The following is a 16,870-nucleotide window of genomic DNA, read 5'->3' as shown; positions in this document are numbered from 1 at the left end:
ACGGTGACGGAGGATAAACACAACCACAACAATCGACAAGTGGTGAATGACGCGAGAGGCGATAATCGATCGGTGCGAATAACGTTGCCAAGTTGAGAAGAGGTCGGTGAAGTGGTGAAGTGGTGAAGTGGTCGGGCGCGGGTGTTGAGAGAAGAGAAAGGGAAAGGTGTTGTTGTGTGGAGAAGACAGAGGAGTTCTACTGGTAAATTTAGCCCGCAGAAGCAATGGGGTGCCGGTGGGGCTGCGGTGCCTTATCCCTGCAGCTTACCATCATACTTACCGCTGTTACAGTAGCCGTATTGTACTACTATGTATGTCATGGGTGCTTACTGACTAGCACTACTAGTATATTCTCAGTGCTGTACGTACTCAACGTTCAATATAATGTGTTGATTCTGCTGAAGGCTTGGGCATCAGTCAGGTCTGCTGGTCCATGCGTTGGTAGCTTGAAATAATTACCCGGTAACTACTAGAACACTAAATCAATAGATGATACGTAGCGAGTGCGGAACCAATACGTAGTAGAACGGAGTGAAAGACAGACTGCGGAGATAAGACACCAGCATAGGAGACGACGTAAACACGCCGACGAGAACTCAATAGTTTCAGGTGCGGCTTTGACCTCAGTTTGAGGATACGAAGGAAGAAAATTCCGTCAAAAAAAAGTGATACATGATCGACCTCGGAAGATTGCGACTGGGATCATCTGAAATGCTGAATAGGTGGATTGCCGCGGAATAGAAGCCGCTCACTAGATCCGCGCTAGCATTACAATACGCGTACCGATGTATTGGTTGGAAGTATCAAACAAGCCGGACCTTATTACGTATCTTATCCTTCTCAATCTGCGTGAAAGAACCACTCGTTTATTTTCCAGTATTTCCGAGACACCGCGAATAACGATTTGACAGTCTTTACTCGAATAGAGAGCAGGCTTGTCAAGCTGACAAGCTCGTGTCAGCCTGTTCGCATCACTCTTCTGCTTGGGCTTTACTATGTAGTAGATTGATGACGTCTTGCTAAGTTGCTAGAAACATGTTGGTTGATCTCTAACCTTATTTGCGGATTGATCTGATTCTTTGCATGCGACTCTGATTACTCGCCGACGCGCACGCATAATCAAATGAGATTTGACAACGTTGCTATCCACGGTCATAGTTGTCATCATATACATAGTAAACTGAACGATATTCTCTTGGGGACCGTGTAATTTGAAGGACGTTTCTTCGTCCTAACTTCTAAGCCTCAGGGTAGTTCCGTACGCACATACCGTACGGGTGTAATAAAGAGTAACTGGAACCGGTTTTTGGCCCCGCTAGTAATTTAGGTTGACACGAATCCTTCAGAAGGTTTACTATGTATGGTGCAAACGCTGGTGATATCGACGTGCCTGATAGACCTTTCGACGAACAGTAAGTATTTGACATGCTATATGTAGTCCATTGCCATTTGATTTTGTATTTTTTCCGAGTATGTATACTAGCAAAACTCATGTTCTCTCCTCGTTTGACGTCTCCGTAGTCCGTACGGAAAACTGCAATCAATAGCTCACCGCCCGGCCGAGCCCGCTAATGCGATGTGGACCCAATCTGCTAACCGTATTAGGCTAGAGCGTTCCTTACCGACTTCTGAAGTTCTTATCAGCGCTGATTACGTGCCTTTATCTCTCGCGTGGCCCGTGCGTCTTGCTCACAAGCTCATCTCCAGCAACTTCATCCTCACTGCTTCGGCTCAAGACAAACAACTCGCTCTCTCGACTGTTCAGTGGGCTGATAGCTCGCTGTGCCTGAGAGAATGTGAATGTACAGACAATCATATATCTGCTTGATTCTGATGCCGACCTTGACCAGGCCCCCCTCTGTCTGGTATGTCTGATAGCTCGGACGCCGAGACCGCTCGCCCTGCCATGCCCCTTCCTCTGCCCGGAAGTCCTGGCTCATCGTGGGCTGTATATCGGGAAAAATTCAAAACGCTTTTCCATGACGCAGACCCGCGGGTTTGCGCTGCCTTCTGGTTCTTCGGTACGTACACTATTGACATTGTTGCATGGTCGCGTGCTCTATCGCAGACCATCTCGTCTTAGAAGTTATACTGATGCATGCTTACAACAGGCTTAATCAATAATGTCCTCTACGTGATCATCCTCTCGGCAGCGCTGGATCTCGTCGGTTCTGGTTTCCCAAAAGGCGTCGTCCTCCTAGCCGACGTCGTACCATCCTTCGTGACAAAATTGACCGCGCCTTACTTTATCCATCTCGTCCCGTACCCGATACGCGTTTTAATATTCGTGGCTCTCTCCGTATGTGGCATGCTCATTATCGCTCTCACGCCCGCTCATAACGATGGCGGATCGATTTCCACAAAACTAGCAGGCATAGTCCTTGCCAGTCTTTCGAGCGGCGCTGGTGAGCTCAGCTTCCTGGGTCTGACCCATTTCTACGGCAGATTTAGTCTCGCTTCTTGGAGCAGTGGTACGGGTGCAGCTGGGTTGGTTGGTGCAGGTGCTTATGCTGTTGCCACGACTTCGCTAGGCCTTAGTGTGAGATTTACGCTGTTGGCATCGGCATGTTTACCGGCGATTATGCTCGTGAGTTTTTTTGTGATTCTGCCTCTGGGTCCATTGAGCCTTGCAGCTCGTGAAGCAACACAGTATCGGGCTATAGATGACGACCATGATGAAGAGTATGAGGCGCGTCATGGAACTCGAGAGGATGAGACGAACGAGCAAGATGGCCTCCTGGGTCCGGAACATAGCAGGCCTTATGCGAAGGCTGCTGAGCGTGGAAAAGTCTCGCGAGCGTGGGCGTCATTTCAGGAAAATCTGAATCGCTCTAAGGGGTTGTTTTTCCCATTGTAAGTCAAGTTTAAATCCTGCTCTATCCCAATATTCTGATGTCTGTAGCATGCTCCCCCTTCTTCTGGTCTACGTTGCCGAATATACTATCAACCAGGGGGTAACCCCCACGCTCCTGTTCCCTCTAAAAGAAACGCCATTCGACCAATATCGCGCATTCTACCCAGCCTACAACGCTATCTACCAAGCCGGAGTCTTTATCTCCCGCTCATCCTCGCCATTCTTCCGAATCCATCACCTCTACTTACCATCCTTTCTCCAGATAGCAAACCTGGCAGTTTTGACACTGCACGCTCTTTTTAACTTCATCCCGACCGTGTATATCATATTTTTCATCATATTTTGGGAAGGCTTGCTCGGTGGATTGGTTTATGTGAACACCTTCGCAGAAATTGCGGATCGAGTACCCGCCAAAGATCGAGAGTTCTCTTTGGCTGCGACGACTGTGAGCGATTCGGGGGGAATCTGCATTGCTGGATTCCTGGGTATGGCGTTTGAAGTGTGGTTGTGTCGTTGGCAGGTTTCTCAGGGGAGGAAGTACTGTACGATGTCTTAATCACATATATCACCTCAATCTAGAACAGATAAATTACAGACTTGTAAAAAACATTATGTTGACATTACGGCCCGTCAACGACTCTCGCTCGTATCCTAAAACTACTTTCTCACCATATCATCTTCTAATATCAATTCGCTCATTCCGACGCACTGTTCCTCTCCTCCACCTTCGCTTGAGTGGCCTGAGCCTGCTGCATCTGCATTTTCTTCATCGTTTCCGCCGCCTCGAACGAATATTTGCATCTCATGCGCACTTGCATGCCATAACGGTACATGACCAATGGAAAGGGTAAGCACACCAGCGTCATAAATGCGGGAATACTAGAGGCCCAATGAATACCCAGATTATCGTACATTTGTGTCGTAAAGAGAGGAAACACTGCACCAACGACACAGCGGAAGATAGCGGCCGCTGCCAAAACAGAGGCAGCGTAGATTGTGTAGGAGTCAATCAAGTAGTTCACGATTGGCAGCAAAACGGAGACGCAGCCAAATCCGAAGGGGGCGGATAGAATAATACTGACAGACCAGTGAATGCTGGGATAGTTGGTCCATGCAAAGCCGAACATCCCAATTGGCAAAGCAACTGCACCGATAATGGCAGGTGGTAAGCGAGATTCAGGTGCCGTGGACTTTGATACGACCAGCTTCATATACCGGGTGTTGTTGTCCCATATCGCATAAACCAGTCCGCAAATGATGCCCACGGCAATACCAAGAAATGAGAGGCCGCCAATGCCTTCGCTCCAGCCACGATCTTCACTATACACGATTGGCATAGCGCCCATGAACATATAGACCGTACCGTAGATGATGGCCATGTAAATGGAAGCGATCATAACAATTGGCTCCTGGAAAAGGAGAATCCAAGGTCGGAATAGGGCTCGCTTGAAGACTTCCGAAGGCTTCTTCGTGCCCTGACTTTTCTCCAGAACACTAATGTAAATCTGACTTCTGCCGTTCGCCTTGGATAATTGTCTAGCCCTTTTCTGTAGCAGAACTGGGCCGTATGTCTCTGGTATGAGAATGACACCCAGAACACCGACCACCCCGATAAATATGGTACAGACGCCCTGAACCCACCTCCAACCAATATTCTCAGATATGAAGCCACCCATCACCGGGCCGAGGAGAGGACCAAGGAATGGAGCAACAGCGTAGACCGTTAAAGCAAGGCCACGCTGAGCTGGAGGAAAGAGATCGGCAATCGTGCCACCAGAATTCACGAGGGGGGATGCACCGAATGTGCCGGCGAAGAATCGTAGTATTAGGAGAGTGGCGACATTCTTGCTTCCAGCGGATCCTCCTAGGAAGGCAACCATGGCAATGTGAGTGATTACCCACAGCTTTTGTCGCCCGTATAGTTCGGAGCTTGGGGGAGCCATTACAATTAGCGATGGGCCTAGAGGTGTCATTGACACGATAGATACTTACAGAGGACCCCAGAGGGCAGGACCAATGGCAAACCCCAGCACAAAGAGGGACAGACCAAGAGTAAAAACCTCAGAGCTAATGTCGTGAAAGTCTTGAAAGATCTCGTTGGCGGAAACGGAGTATGCGGAGGAGGTTAGCGTGATTGCAAAAACCGAGACTGTCGCAATAGCTGTGATGAGCCATTTGCGAGAGGAGCCCCAGTTCATCGGGTTCCCTGGGTCATCTTTGATGAATTCAACCACAAAGGGATCCTCCTCGGTGCCTTGGCCATCATAGATGGGGGGATTTTCGACCTCGCCGAGGTCAGCGGTGACCCTGATTTTGTTAGCCATGGTGATCAGATATAAAGGTCTTAATTGCACACTAAATCATTTCAATCGAGGTTTCTGTGACGGAATCATCACCTTTATATATGGAATCATGGTGACCAGAGTATTTGTTGTCTACATAGTATAGGAGGTGTACGCGGAATGTATCTTCATTGGTGCGGGATAATAAGAAGGATTTGAGCGGATCAGATTTAACGGTAGTTAGTAAGTATTATATATAATGTCAAGCATGGTGGGTCAATATAACCAATTAACAGTCTTTCCGTCATGGAGTGCTCTGATACGGAAAGCAATTTGTTTGGACAGTTTTCTCTTTTGAAGATGGGGGCGTGCTTACATAGTACACTTTTGACGGTAAGAGACAATCCTACGCACGAGCAATCCGTACTACCGGTTGAAATTCTCAAAGCTTGTCAAGCATGTCGAATTTCATCATGTACTTCTATTCCTTCCTACAGGTAAGCAGTGTTTTGCTCAACCCTACAGTTAAGGCGTATAATTGATCCAAGGCAGTTAGTTTCTGAATGAATTCATTAAATTGTATCATTAATCAAAGCAGAAAAAGAAGATGATTGTTCGACGTCATGAAGTACAAGCTGATTAGGGCAGAGTCCGATCTCTTTCCGTACAGTGCGGTGAAGCAAATGACTGTAGATTCTATGCCCGTACGTAGTGTCCATTGCTTTCTAGTGCTAATTGAATATGGGCGGCAGATGTCTTGAGACGCTGGTGTGATGCAAGACTATGCGCAACTCGAACTATGTTTCGTATCTATCCCTCACACAGTCAGTCATGTCCATTAGTGTCTAGAGGGAAATTGTTGAGTCTCACCTGTCGGCCATTCAACCGTACTTCACAGAAGCGATCCAGATCAGCATCCTTGACATCAGCATTGATTGACTGAAGAAAATGAATAAATATGTTCTTTCTTTTCGACTGATCTAAGCCCTCATAGCGCACTTTGAGATGTACACGGTCAAGAATAGCTTTATCAAAGTTATTCACGAAATTGGTGGTGAGAAATAAGATGCCGTCAAAGTACTCGAGGGTGCGGAGGAATGTCGCCACGATACGATTGTGCTGGATATTCTGGTCGCGCCGTTGCAGAAATGTATCTGCCTCATCGATCAAGAGAATGGACTCCCAGTCACTCGCAATCCGAAACATGCGAGTAAGTTCGGCCTCAAATTCATCGGCCTTTTCTCCCATATTTCCTGCAGAAACCTGAATAGATCAGTATATACCGAAGAGCCGCTTTGAGATTATGAGAGGCTTTACCGAGTATAAGGGCTTTCGAAGATGATCAGCTAGTGCTTCTGCTGTGACTGTTTTGCCGACTCCTGGAGGACCACTGTCGTTGCGGATTAGCACACGTTGGATAGGTCAAGCAGATTCAATGGCCAGACATACTGTAATAAGATGATGATTCCACGGCCTTTTCCATCTATAATATCACCAAATTCTTTGTCGCTCGTAGAGACAAGGTGACTTGCCGTCAATGACAATATGACATCCTTTTGCTTTTCGGGGATCAGGACTTTGCCAAATGATGAGGCAGAGAATTGTATCTCCTCCACCTCCGAGACAGAAAGTTCCCCTGCACCAATCAGTCCCAGTCGTTTGTAGACGAAGATAAGGTAACTCACCCCATTTTTTGTCATCGAGAGCGAAACCAAGCACTGTCGGGCTACAAATGAGAAAGTCATCGTCTTGCAAGTCTTCTGGATCCAAACAATTCCTCCCAGCAACTTTGGCAGGTGTGCCTCCCGAAGACCAGAACATACTATAAGACGCTGGGGTTTCAGAACGTAGCCTTCTGTATCTCGGAACCATCTTCCGGAAAGCTACAGAGTCCACCATGATTCTACCATCAACGAACTTCCTGGCGAGCTTAATCTCATTCGGATCCTCCGGCTCAAAAAAGATATTCCCGCTGTAGCGGCGATGACAACGATTGCTCGCAAGCGAGACAAATTTGCGACCTCGGGAGATTAGAAACTCCTTTATTCCCTGATCCGGATAATATTGTAGAGGGTAGATAGGCAAATCTTCTATCCGTTTGCGCCCGTTGAATTTCTCAATTTCATAAGTTTTGAGAGTTTCTCTGACTGATCCGCCGTCCACATTGAGAAAACAAGCGCGAATCTTGAAGAACTCTTTATCTTCTTGATAATTTGGCTTTTGAGTGTACCCTTCGATGTATTTGATGCATCTGGGCAGATCTGTCGCGGGGCATGAGCAGTATGAAAGAGATTCCGGTTTGAACAATGCCCAGAGGAGGTCATAGGAAATATATCCACCACGGATAAGAGACTCTACACGGTCCGTAGTGACCCTGTAGGCTTCCTCAAGGTACTGACAGATTTTACCTAGGTTTTGGAAATATTCTTTTTTGTCTTCATCGGATTGCCCAGTCTGGGAAAGTTCCTTCAATTCTGGTAGGAAATGATACAACACGTCTGCTTTGATCTAAATAATTGTTAATACATATCAGGCGCGAAGAAGAAAAAAAAAGAGAAAGTAATATTTACTGTTGGGGTTTGACTGGCAAGATCGACGCTTCTTATGTCTTTGAATACGTCTCTCAGGATATCTCGTAAGTCCGGGGACTTCAGGTCGATAAAAGTAGTAACCACATTCTCACGATCTAAATTCTTGTTCAGTAAAATTTCCAGCTAAGGTGATAGCCAACGTACCGACACGCTTTCGGACCTGAAACCCGAAAGGAGGCAATTCGTCAGTCTTGACGGTACTTGACCCATCCACAAGGACGAAATCCCAAGTATCTCTATCCCAACTGTGAAAAATCGGTTAGTTTGCTAGCAGGTCTTCAACCAATCGACTTTGTCCTACATTTCATTGACAATTTTTATCTCGCTCGTTGAAGATGCCGCATCCGAAGATTTCTTCTTGTCATCTTCAGTCTCTTTATCCTCCTCCTCGTCTTCGGCGGTTGACTCGGCTTTTGCCTCTATCAGCTTATCGAGAGTTGTCTGAATGAGCTCTTTCAGCTGCTCCATTGTTACGAATTGATTTTCAACAGCCCTTGATCGGCTATCGCTGGCTGTTGTGATAGCATCGAACAAAGATTGCTTCAGATCTTGAATTGCGAGATTTGTTGTGGCAGATGGCATGGGGGCTGAGCCATCCGCAGAAAGCTCGGCTGAGGCGCTTGAGGAAGATGCCATAATTTTCACTTAGTCTGACGTGTCAAAGTACTCAGAGAAAGTGAGAAATACTTCCTCGGACGGTATGTAAGTCAGAGATTATGTACTTTCACGTCAATGATTATCTGACGGGTGCGCTGTGAAAATGGTTGAAAGAAGATAGTTATATCTCGAGGCGCAGCTGGACTCGGTTTTTCCCCTATTTAGATCTGCAAATCATGCCCCGCCTCGTTTGCAGCTTTGACAGCCTTGCGAGCGACTCAGACTCCGACTCAGCCTTGCATGCGGTTTTGCAATTTTAGCCTCGACCGAGTCGATAAACGACGACCAACCATAACAGAACGCGTGGCTAGGCTTATTGGTTGTGCCGGCATCCCCTCATTCAATGAGGCTCAACAACTTATGCAATGTGTGAAATAAATGGTTGTGCTTCCCTTCGAGCGTCAATCTTGGGCTGCCACAGAGCCTAAAGGCCATTTCCAAACTCGTTAAAAAGATCATTCACTATGGCTTTGGCTATGAAGCTTTCGGATGTTGTCGCGAAGCATGATAGCCATGGCAACGCTAAAAGCCCGGGAGCTGAACTCAAGAAAATCAAGCCTCTCGCTACGCTTAATGAACAACGTCTGCAATATGACACATTTGATATTCAGCACCCAGTCACGTAGGCAGAATATCACCCTGAAATTTTGATTGCAGTTCTTTCGAACTAAACTGGCTTGAACAGAAACTCTGAACAGTTGTGGAAAAGAGCCTTTGAGAATCTGAATGCCACAGATAAGGATTCATTAGTTCAAGATTCTTCTAGCCAAGACACGCCATCATTGGAGGAGATCATACAGTATGTCAAATTACAGCAAACTAAGTGTATGGAAAAAAGGTGGAAGATCGAAATCAAAGGCAAGACAGTTTATCTACGCGATTTATGTGACAAAATCATACTGTGGGTGAACAAGTTCAAAGAAATCGGAGATATCGTAATGCAATACGATCCCGGACATGCAGCGCTACCATGGGCTGCTTTCCGTCTTCTTCTGCAAGTATGTTGCCAGAAAAGCACTAGAAAGACGACAAGCGCTCACCATTGACAGGTGACTGTGAATGACAACCAAATGTTTAGCAGTATGGCCGAAGGTTTAGAACGAGTGGCCAGGTTGCTTGCGGTCTACAGTGATACGCAATACGTTCTCCAAGGATATTCGACGTCAGCAAAACTGGTCGACGCGCTTATTCGACTCTATGGCACAATTCTGACATACTTTGCCAATGCTATCCGTTACTATGGCAGTGGAGCACTAAGTCCGTCTAATAGTCCTCCTCGTTAATGTTCAATCTGTGATGCACATGTAAGCTGACTTGTGGCAACTTGAAGAGCGACTTGTCAAAAGCGCGTCTGTAAGTGGCATAGAGCCATATCTCCAAAGGATGGACGATGCAGAGCGGCATGTCCGCAGCTTGATGGACAACTTGAATCTTGAGTGTACGTACTAATCTGAGCAGAATGAACATTGCACTAATACATAATTAGACCAGGTGGATAGTCGGAAGAATATGAACTTCGTTCTGCAGTACCACCATGAGACATTTCGAGAATTGAAGTTGACATCAAACAGGATCAGTCGGGATAGCCTTCGCCGATGGCTACATTGCGTATCTACAGAGGACCGGTACGAACAAGTCCTGCGTTCCACTCTCGAGAAAACCTGCACCTGGTTCCCAGACCGGAACGAATTTCACAATTGGGTTACTTCTGACCCTGACAACGGAAGAAAGGTTCTGTGGATTCACGGTGGACCAGGCCATGGGAAGACATACCTGTGTGCCAGTCTCATTCGACATATTACGTCTAAAAAAGAAGAATATGGCTTGGGCGAGATTGCCTCCTTCTTCTGCTCTTCCGACTTTGAGAGTCATCGAAAACCAGAGATGATTCTCCGTTCATGGATTGCCCACATTATCACAGTCAACAATGATGCCTTTGACATTGCAGCCGATGTTTGGAATGGTAACGACATCCGACCGGCTACAACAGATGAAATATGGAAGGTTTTCCGTCTCATAATTCGAGAAATCCGTCATTGTATTTTTGTAGTAGATGGTCTGGACGAATGGATTGGCGCAGATCCTGACGAAGAGTATGAAATCGTTGAGTTTTTTGAACGGCTATGGGACGAATCAATGGATTGCGAATGCCGGTTTCTTTTATGCAGCAGAGATGATCCAACGATACGTTTATGCACGAAATTGCCCTCCATCAGGTCTTCTGAGCTGATTCATTATGCCATTTTATCGACAGACACGGACACAGATATCGCCAAATTTGCAAAAAATACAGTCACCAAGAAACTTGGTTCCTATAACGATCAGAAATTTCTGGATGAGATCTCCGAAGAGGCAACCAAAAGAGCCAATGGAATGTTTCTCTGGATACGTCTCCTGGAGCAGCGACTTCACCGGGGGGAGAATAAGAAGCAGCTACGGAACGCTGTTTCAGCACCACCTAAAATGGAGAAGGTCCTGGAAAGAGAGCTACAGCGCATTATGCAGCTGGAAGACACCGAGAAATCCAGAGCTATCGCAATTCTGAGATGGATTCTGTTTGCAGTCCGACCTTTAACAGTACGAGAGCTTACCGAGGCCATGATTACGGATGAGGCTTCTTCTTTTGACTATCCATACGATGATTTACCGGAGGCATGGGATGATGATCATATAGACCGCCAAATCCGAAGATTTTGTCCATCACTAGTCGAAATCCGCGGTGACTCAACCGATATACAAAGTCACACGGTTCACATTGTTCATTCTCTGGTGAGGGAATTTTTAATGAAAGATGTGCGTAAGAATCCAATTTGGGATATTTCTTTCAAAGATGAAGAGAGGCAGCATACCTACCTGGCAAAGACCTGTCTTCAATATGTTCGCTTCGATGATATAACAGAGGGATATCAATCAAGTGCCACCCACCAAGAAAATCTATTGCAGAAATTTCAGTTCCTCTCATACGCAGCGGAAATGTGGGCAGTGCATCGAACTACAAGCAATGAATACGCCTCTGAAGCAGAGTCGCTATTGCAAGAGACATTCGATCCTGCATCAGGTCGATGGTTGGTATGCCACGAGATATTTGAGAAAAAAGTCGAGAAATTTGATGTGTACGAAAAGCAAAGCCTGAACATGCCTCCCAATGCACTCTATTATGCGGCGCTAATGGGTCTGTGCGATGTCATTTCCTGGTTGGCCTCGATTGGATGTGATGTAAATTCCGTCGGTGGGCGATACGGAAGTGCAATACAAGCAGCTGTTGTGAAAGGTAGAAAGGAGGCAGTGGAGATACTGTTAAGACATGGAGCAAACGTTGATCAGATCGGTGGAGAATATCACAGTCCCTTGCTTGCTGCAGCAAGAAAATGCTCGGATAAGACGACGGAAATGATATTGGATATACTGATCGATGAAAAAGCCGACTTTGAATGCGCCGATAAGGATGGCAAAACTGCAATGCATTACGCAGCAACGAACGGATCACAGAGAGCAGTGCAGAAACTGATCAGTAATGGTGCATATGTGGATTGCGAAGACAATGAAGGATCAACGCCGTTACATCTAGCCTGTAAAAATGGGCATTCAGCTGTTGCTCGACTACTGCTTGAGAAAGGAGCAGATGTCAATGCTCGAAGTGAAGAAGGCCGCACCCCATTGCATCTAGCCTCTGGAAATGGACACCATGATACCGTTGATATATTGCTCAAAAGAAAAGCTGAAGTCAGTGCTCTGGATAGCAGTGGCTCGACGCCACTACATTTGGCATCTCAGAATGGGCATCATATCATTGTTGAGATTTTATTAAGGCATCAAGCTGAGTTAAATATGTTGGATAATGACGGATGGACAGCGCTCCACGCAGCCTCTGGCAAAGGGCATCAAACTATCGTGCAGTTATTACTCAAGAGAGGAGCTGAGGTCAATATAGCAGATAATCAATGTCAGACAGCTCTGCTTATAGCAGGTTCTCATGGACACACGGATATTGTGCGGTCTCTGCTTGAAAAAAATGCAGATGTGAAGGCACGCCATCGCGATGGGTTCAGCACTCTACATATAGCCTGTCAAGAAGGATTTCAGCCTATTGTAGAGCTGCTTCTCAGTTCTGGCGCTGATGCCGATGAAATTGACAATGATGGATACTCAGCTCTAATGGTGGCCGCTCAGAATGGACACCAGTCTATTTTAGAGCTGCTTCTGAGAGAAGGAGCAAATGTTAAAACTCAATCGAGCAGCGGATGGTCTGCTATACATGCAGCTTCTCAAAGTGGACACCATCAAATCGTGCAGCTTCTTTTGAAGGAAGGAGCTGATGTCAATATAGCAGGTAATGAGGGACACACTGCTCTGATTCAAGCAACCCATGGGGGGCATAGTGATACTGTGCAATTTCTTATTCGACATGACGCGGACGCAACTGCTCAAACCATTCATGGATACACTGCTCTTCATTCAGCCGCTCAAAATGGAAACCAGACTATTGTGCAGCTACTTTTAGATAAAAATGCTACCGCCAAAGCCCAGACTGATGACGGATGCACTCCTCTTCATTTGGCTGCTCAAAATGGACACCAGACTATCGTGCAGCAACTTCTCGATAACGCTGCTAATGTCAAAGCTGAAACAGATGATGGGTGGATTCCCCTTCATTTAGCTTCACAAAATGGCCACTTGAATATTGTGAAGTCACTTCTTGAGGCAGGAGCAGACGTTGACTCTGAAACCAAGGCTAGATGTACACCTCTTCACTTAGCTTCACAAAATGGTCACCAACCTATTGTGGAGCTCCTTCTTGAGCTAGGAGCAGACGTTGAAGCTCGAACTGATTCTGGATGGACTGCTCTTCATTTAACCTCACAAAATGGTCACCAAAAAGCTGCGCAGCTACTTCTTGACAGAAAAGCTAACGTGGGAGCTCTGACCAATAGTGGAGGGACTGCCCTTCATTTGGCCGCTCAAAATGGACACGAGAAGGTTCTACAGCTACTTTTTGAAAGAGGTGCTGACGCCAATATTCAAATGAAAAGCGGCACTGCTCTTAACCTAGCCTCGCAAAACGGCCACTTGAGTATTGTGGAGCTACTCCTCAAGGAAGGTGCAGATGCAAATGCTCAAGTTCCAAGAAGTGGATATAGTGCTCTTCATCTAGCCTCTCAAAATGGACACAAGGCTATTGTGCAGCTTCTGCTGGAACGCCATGTAGACGTCAATTCTCAGACTTACGAGAAAGGTCGGACTGCTCTTCATCTGGCCTGTGCGAATAGCCATGAGGACATTGTTCAGCTTCTGCTTGAGCATCATGCAGACCCGAATCCTCATCCTCGGCAGAGCTGGACTCCTATATTTGCAGCGGTCCAGAATGGGCTTTATAATATCACTAAGCTGTTGCTCGCAAATAACGCTAATGTTAATGTCCACGATGATCTTGGCTTTAGCCCATTACTTGTAGCATGCTCAACGGGATATTACAGCGTTGTCAAGTTATTACTTGAGAATCATGCTGACGTTCATGCCTCCGAACTACAGAGATGGACCTCATTACATTTAGCAGCTCAAAATGGGCATTATGAAATCGTGAAACTGTTGATTGAAGCTCATATTGATGTCAGAGCTCAAACTATTGATGGAAGGACCGCCGTTTTCATCGCATCTTTCAAGGGGTATCACAGCATTGTTAAGCTATTGATTGACAATAACATTGATGTCAACATTTCGAATGAGAATGGGTGGACCCCATTGCAAGTGGCATGTCAGGACGGTCACTACAGTATCGTTAAGCTATTGCTCGAAAACGGCGCAAGTGTCAATGCCCCAAACGAGAATGGCTGGACTGCGTTACATGCGGCGTCTCTGCATGGCCATTACGGTATTGTCAAACTATTACTTGAAAATGGTGGGAACATCAAAGCCGCATATCAGAATGGTTGGAGCCCATTACATGCGGCATCTCTGCATGGCCATTACGGCATTGTGAAGCTATTACTTAGGAATGGTGCGGATATCAAATGTCCGACGGAGGATGACTGGACCCCATTACATGTGGCATCCCAGAATGGCCATTACGGCATTGTTAAGATATATGTGGAACACAATGCGGACGTCAACGCCGCAGATGATGATGGCGATACTCCATTGCACGTTGCCGCTCGAAATGGACGTGTCGCTGCGGCCCAATTGCTTCTTCAAGCGCAAGCAAACCCCAGAGCTCTGGAAAAAAATTCACGGTCTCCTTTGACCTATGCAATATATTGGGGTCATCTGCATGTTGCCATAGCTCTCCTGGATCACGGGGTATCCAGTGGCGTAGGGAGTTTTGATAATCGTTCGTGGTCAGCAGGAATCTGCAAAGGCGATAGTTCCGTTGTTTCCCACTACCTACAGCAAGGATATGACCCTAACACTGAAGTTTGTCCTGGAGTATCAGCTTTACTTGCTGCATCTTGCCTAGGGCATGGTCATATTGTCAAGCTCCTACTCGACAAGGACGCAGTATTCGACAATCAGAATAGTCATGGGTGGGCACCATTGTGGGGAGCAGCATTCAATTGTAAAACGGATATTGTGCATACTCTACTACAGCATCATGTCCCAGTTGATGCAACATACGTGAAGCAAAGATCTGCTCTGCATGCAGCGGCCTTTCATGGGCATGATAGTGTTGCCAGGCTGTTGCTTCAGAACGGTGCATCTGTAGACATCGAAGACAGCCAGTACTCCACTCCACTTCATGAGGCATGTCGCGAGGGCAAGGAAGAAGTCGCAAAAACTCTTCTCGATTACAAGGCTTCCATAAATATGTGTGATGTTCATTTGCACACGCCATTGCATCTCGCAGCTCGGAAGGGTCATGAGAGTATCGTCAAATTCCTTGTTGAGAAAGGTGCCGATCTCGACAGCAAAGATGAGAATGGACAAACTCCTCAACTCCTGGCTGAGAAGGATGGACAGACGTCAGTTGCTGAACTCCTGAAGAATCTAAAAGACGAAGACGAGGATGACGAATGATACAAGATGACTTTTGTCCAGATCTTGCGATACTTGACGAATGGCATGTATCACTTCGCCAGCTTTGTGCTTGCGTGAACAGCGGATGAGACGACCAGAAATGTTTTGAAGATCCTGCGTTCTGTACGAGATCCTACGGTACCTACTTTTTCGGTACTCTCGACTTTGACTGGAACTATTCTCATGGATGTTTTAGGAACACTCACCTTTAAATACTTTCAAGGCGAAGATCACTTTAACTCATTCTACTACTGTTGGAACGAACGATAGGACCTAGGTGTCTGCCCACGGTAGTCGGAGCAGAACCTGCTGCCTAGGCAGGAAACATCAGAACAAGACGATTATCAGAAAATTCTCATAATGACCTCGATTTAGGAGTTTAAATCCGTGGCGTTCATGCCAACAGTATAAGGAATCGATAGGTAGTATAATAGACAAAAGGCACCTCATTTTCTATATATAGATTTTATAATCATGTAGAAGTTTCACTCGATCGTTATAGAAATGAGGAGCACTCGTATATACTCGTTTGTTGATTTTTTTCCATTTGAAAGATCTCTTGTAACTAATCGCAATATTTCAAAATAGCATATTATTGATGTTAATATGTATCAAAATGCCTTCGACTTATGTAGCCAGCTCTTATTATGATCAAGTAGACAACAAAACCAACGCACATACATGTACTGGATTATCTAGTATGGTAAGGTATAGCTGGCAAAAATGATCACGCAGTGTGTGTAGTGGACAAGATGAGGTAATGGATTAGAAAAACAAATCATAGACCAAAGCAACTACGTACATAAATGGCTATAAAGTTTGAGCAGCTCGTCCGCGGTTAGACTAACTGACGATAAACATAAAGGGATACTAATTGAGGGCGGATTTCGTCCAGCCGAGAGCTTTGGAGCGTAGCAGATGCTCTGATAGACATAAAGTCGGAAGTGCGATGCATTCGAGGTCATCAACAGTACTTCCTGTCATGCGTCTGACAGCCTGAGACTTGGATCGTATGATGCATATATCAATTCCTCTGGCTATGCTGCAGTTGCTAATGCAACGGCCCAAGCCAAATAGTCGGAGACTGGAGCATTAACGACCTGCTGTTCTGAAGACGGAGCATTTGACTCCATTGCTTCCCACATTCTGCCCGTATTGACAGCTCCAGTCTCAACCATTGTAGAACCGCATCAACTGAACTACCTTCACTATCCCATGTTTGCTCCCATACAGTCCCAAAAATGACCTCTTTATTACTTTTTGTATGTCCGATATAAGTTCTGTTGTAATCAAAAATCTCCGACTCAGCTTCTCTTTTGGTTCTGGCGTTGACACCGTGCGATATGCCAATTGTACTGAATTGGCGCTTGGAGACTTTGTTGAGCCAGCCTTCGAAACGGGAGATATCGAAGATGATGCAGGGCTAGATTTGGGAGGCAACGGTACAATACCGACACCGCTTCGATCACTCGCTGCCG

At 46.1% G+C, this 16,870-nt stretch overlaps 4 protein-coding genes across 4 annotated transcripts; 2 read left to right on the top strand and 2 right to left on the bottom strand.

The window, feature by feature from the left end:
• Window positions 1-1,356: 1,356 nt before the first annotated feature.
• On the top strand, window positions 1,357-3,410 carry BHQ10_002821 (uncharacterized protein; the record flags this gene model as incomplete). The annotated part of the gene is made up of 5 exons (XM_040875009.1): window positions 1,357-1,412; window positions 1,606-1,796; window positions 1,851-2,021; window positions 2,112-2,853; window positions 2,903-3,410. The coding sequence occupies 5 exons, from the start codon at window positions 1,357-1,359 to the stop codon at window positions 3,408-3,410; spliced, it is 1,668 nt and encodes a 555-aa protein (XP_040731325.1).
• A 139-nt stretch (window positions 3,411-3,549) lies between these two features.
• Window positions 3,550-5,178, bottom strand: BHQ10_002820 (uncharacterized protein; the record flags this gene model as incomplete). The annotated part of the gene is made up of 2 exons (XM_040875008.1): window positions 3,550-4,783; window positions 4,847-5,178. The coding sequence occupies 2 exons, from the start codon at window positions 5,176-5,178 to the stop codon at window positions 3,550-3,552; spliced, it is 1,566 nt and encodes a 521-aa protein (XP_040731324.1).
• Window positions 5,179-5,832: 654 nt separating this feature from the next.
• BHQ10_002819 (uncharacterized protein) lies at window positions 5,833-8,363 on the bottom strand (the record flags this gene model as incomplete). Its single annotated transcript, XM_040875006.1, has 8 exons — window positions 5,833-5,946; window positions 6,007-6,399; window positions 6,454-6,526; window positions 6,586-6,772; window positions 6,822-7,644; window positions 7,707-7,822; window positions 7,872-7,972; window positions 8,029-8,363. The coding sequence occupies 8 exons, from the start codon at window positions 8,361-8,363 to the stop codon at window positions 5,833-5,835; spliced, it is 2,142 nt and encodes a 713-aa protein (XP_040731323.1).
• A 485-nt stretch (window positions 8,364-8,848) lies between these two features.
• On the top strand, window positions 8,849-15,392 carry BHQ10_002818 (uncharacterized protein; the record flags this gene model as incomplete). The annotated part of the gene is made up of 5 exons (XM_040875005.1): window positions 8,849-9,006; window positions 9,070-9,382; window positions 9,434-9,641; window positions 9,694-9,822; window positions 9,871-15,392. 5 exons carry the CDS (start codon window positions 8,849-8,851, stop codon window positions 15,390-15,392), a joined length of 6,330 nt encoding a protein of 2,109 aa, XP_040731322.1.
• Between the last annotated feature and the right edge of the window lie 1,478 nt (window positions 15,393-16,870).

The sequence above is a fragment of the Talaromyces amestolkiae genome (genome assembly GCF_001896365.1).
Source record: "Talaromyces amestolkiae strain CIB chromosome Unknown scaffold4.1, whole genome shotgun sequence".
In the NCBI taxonomy this organism is placed as follows: Eukaryota; Fungi; Ascomycota; class Eurotiomycetes; order Eurotiales; family Trichocomaceae; genus Talaromyces; species Talaromyces amestolkiae.
The sequence above is the reverse complement of the archived record's forward strand: the minus strand, read 5'-3'. Positions and strand labels throughout refer to the sequence as shown.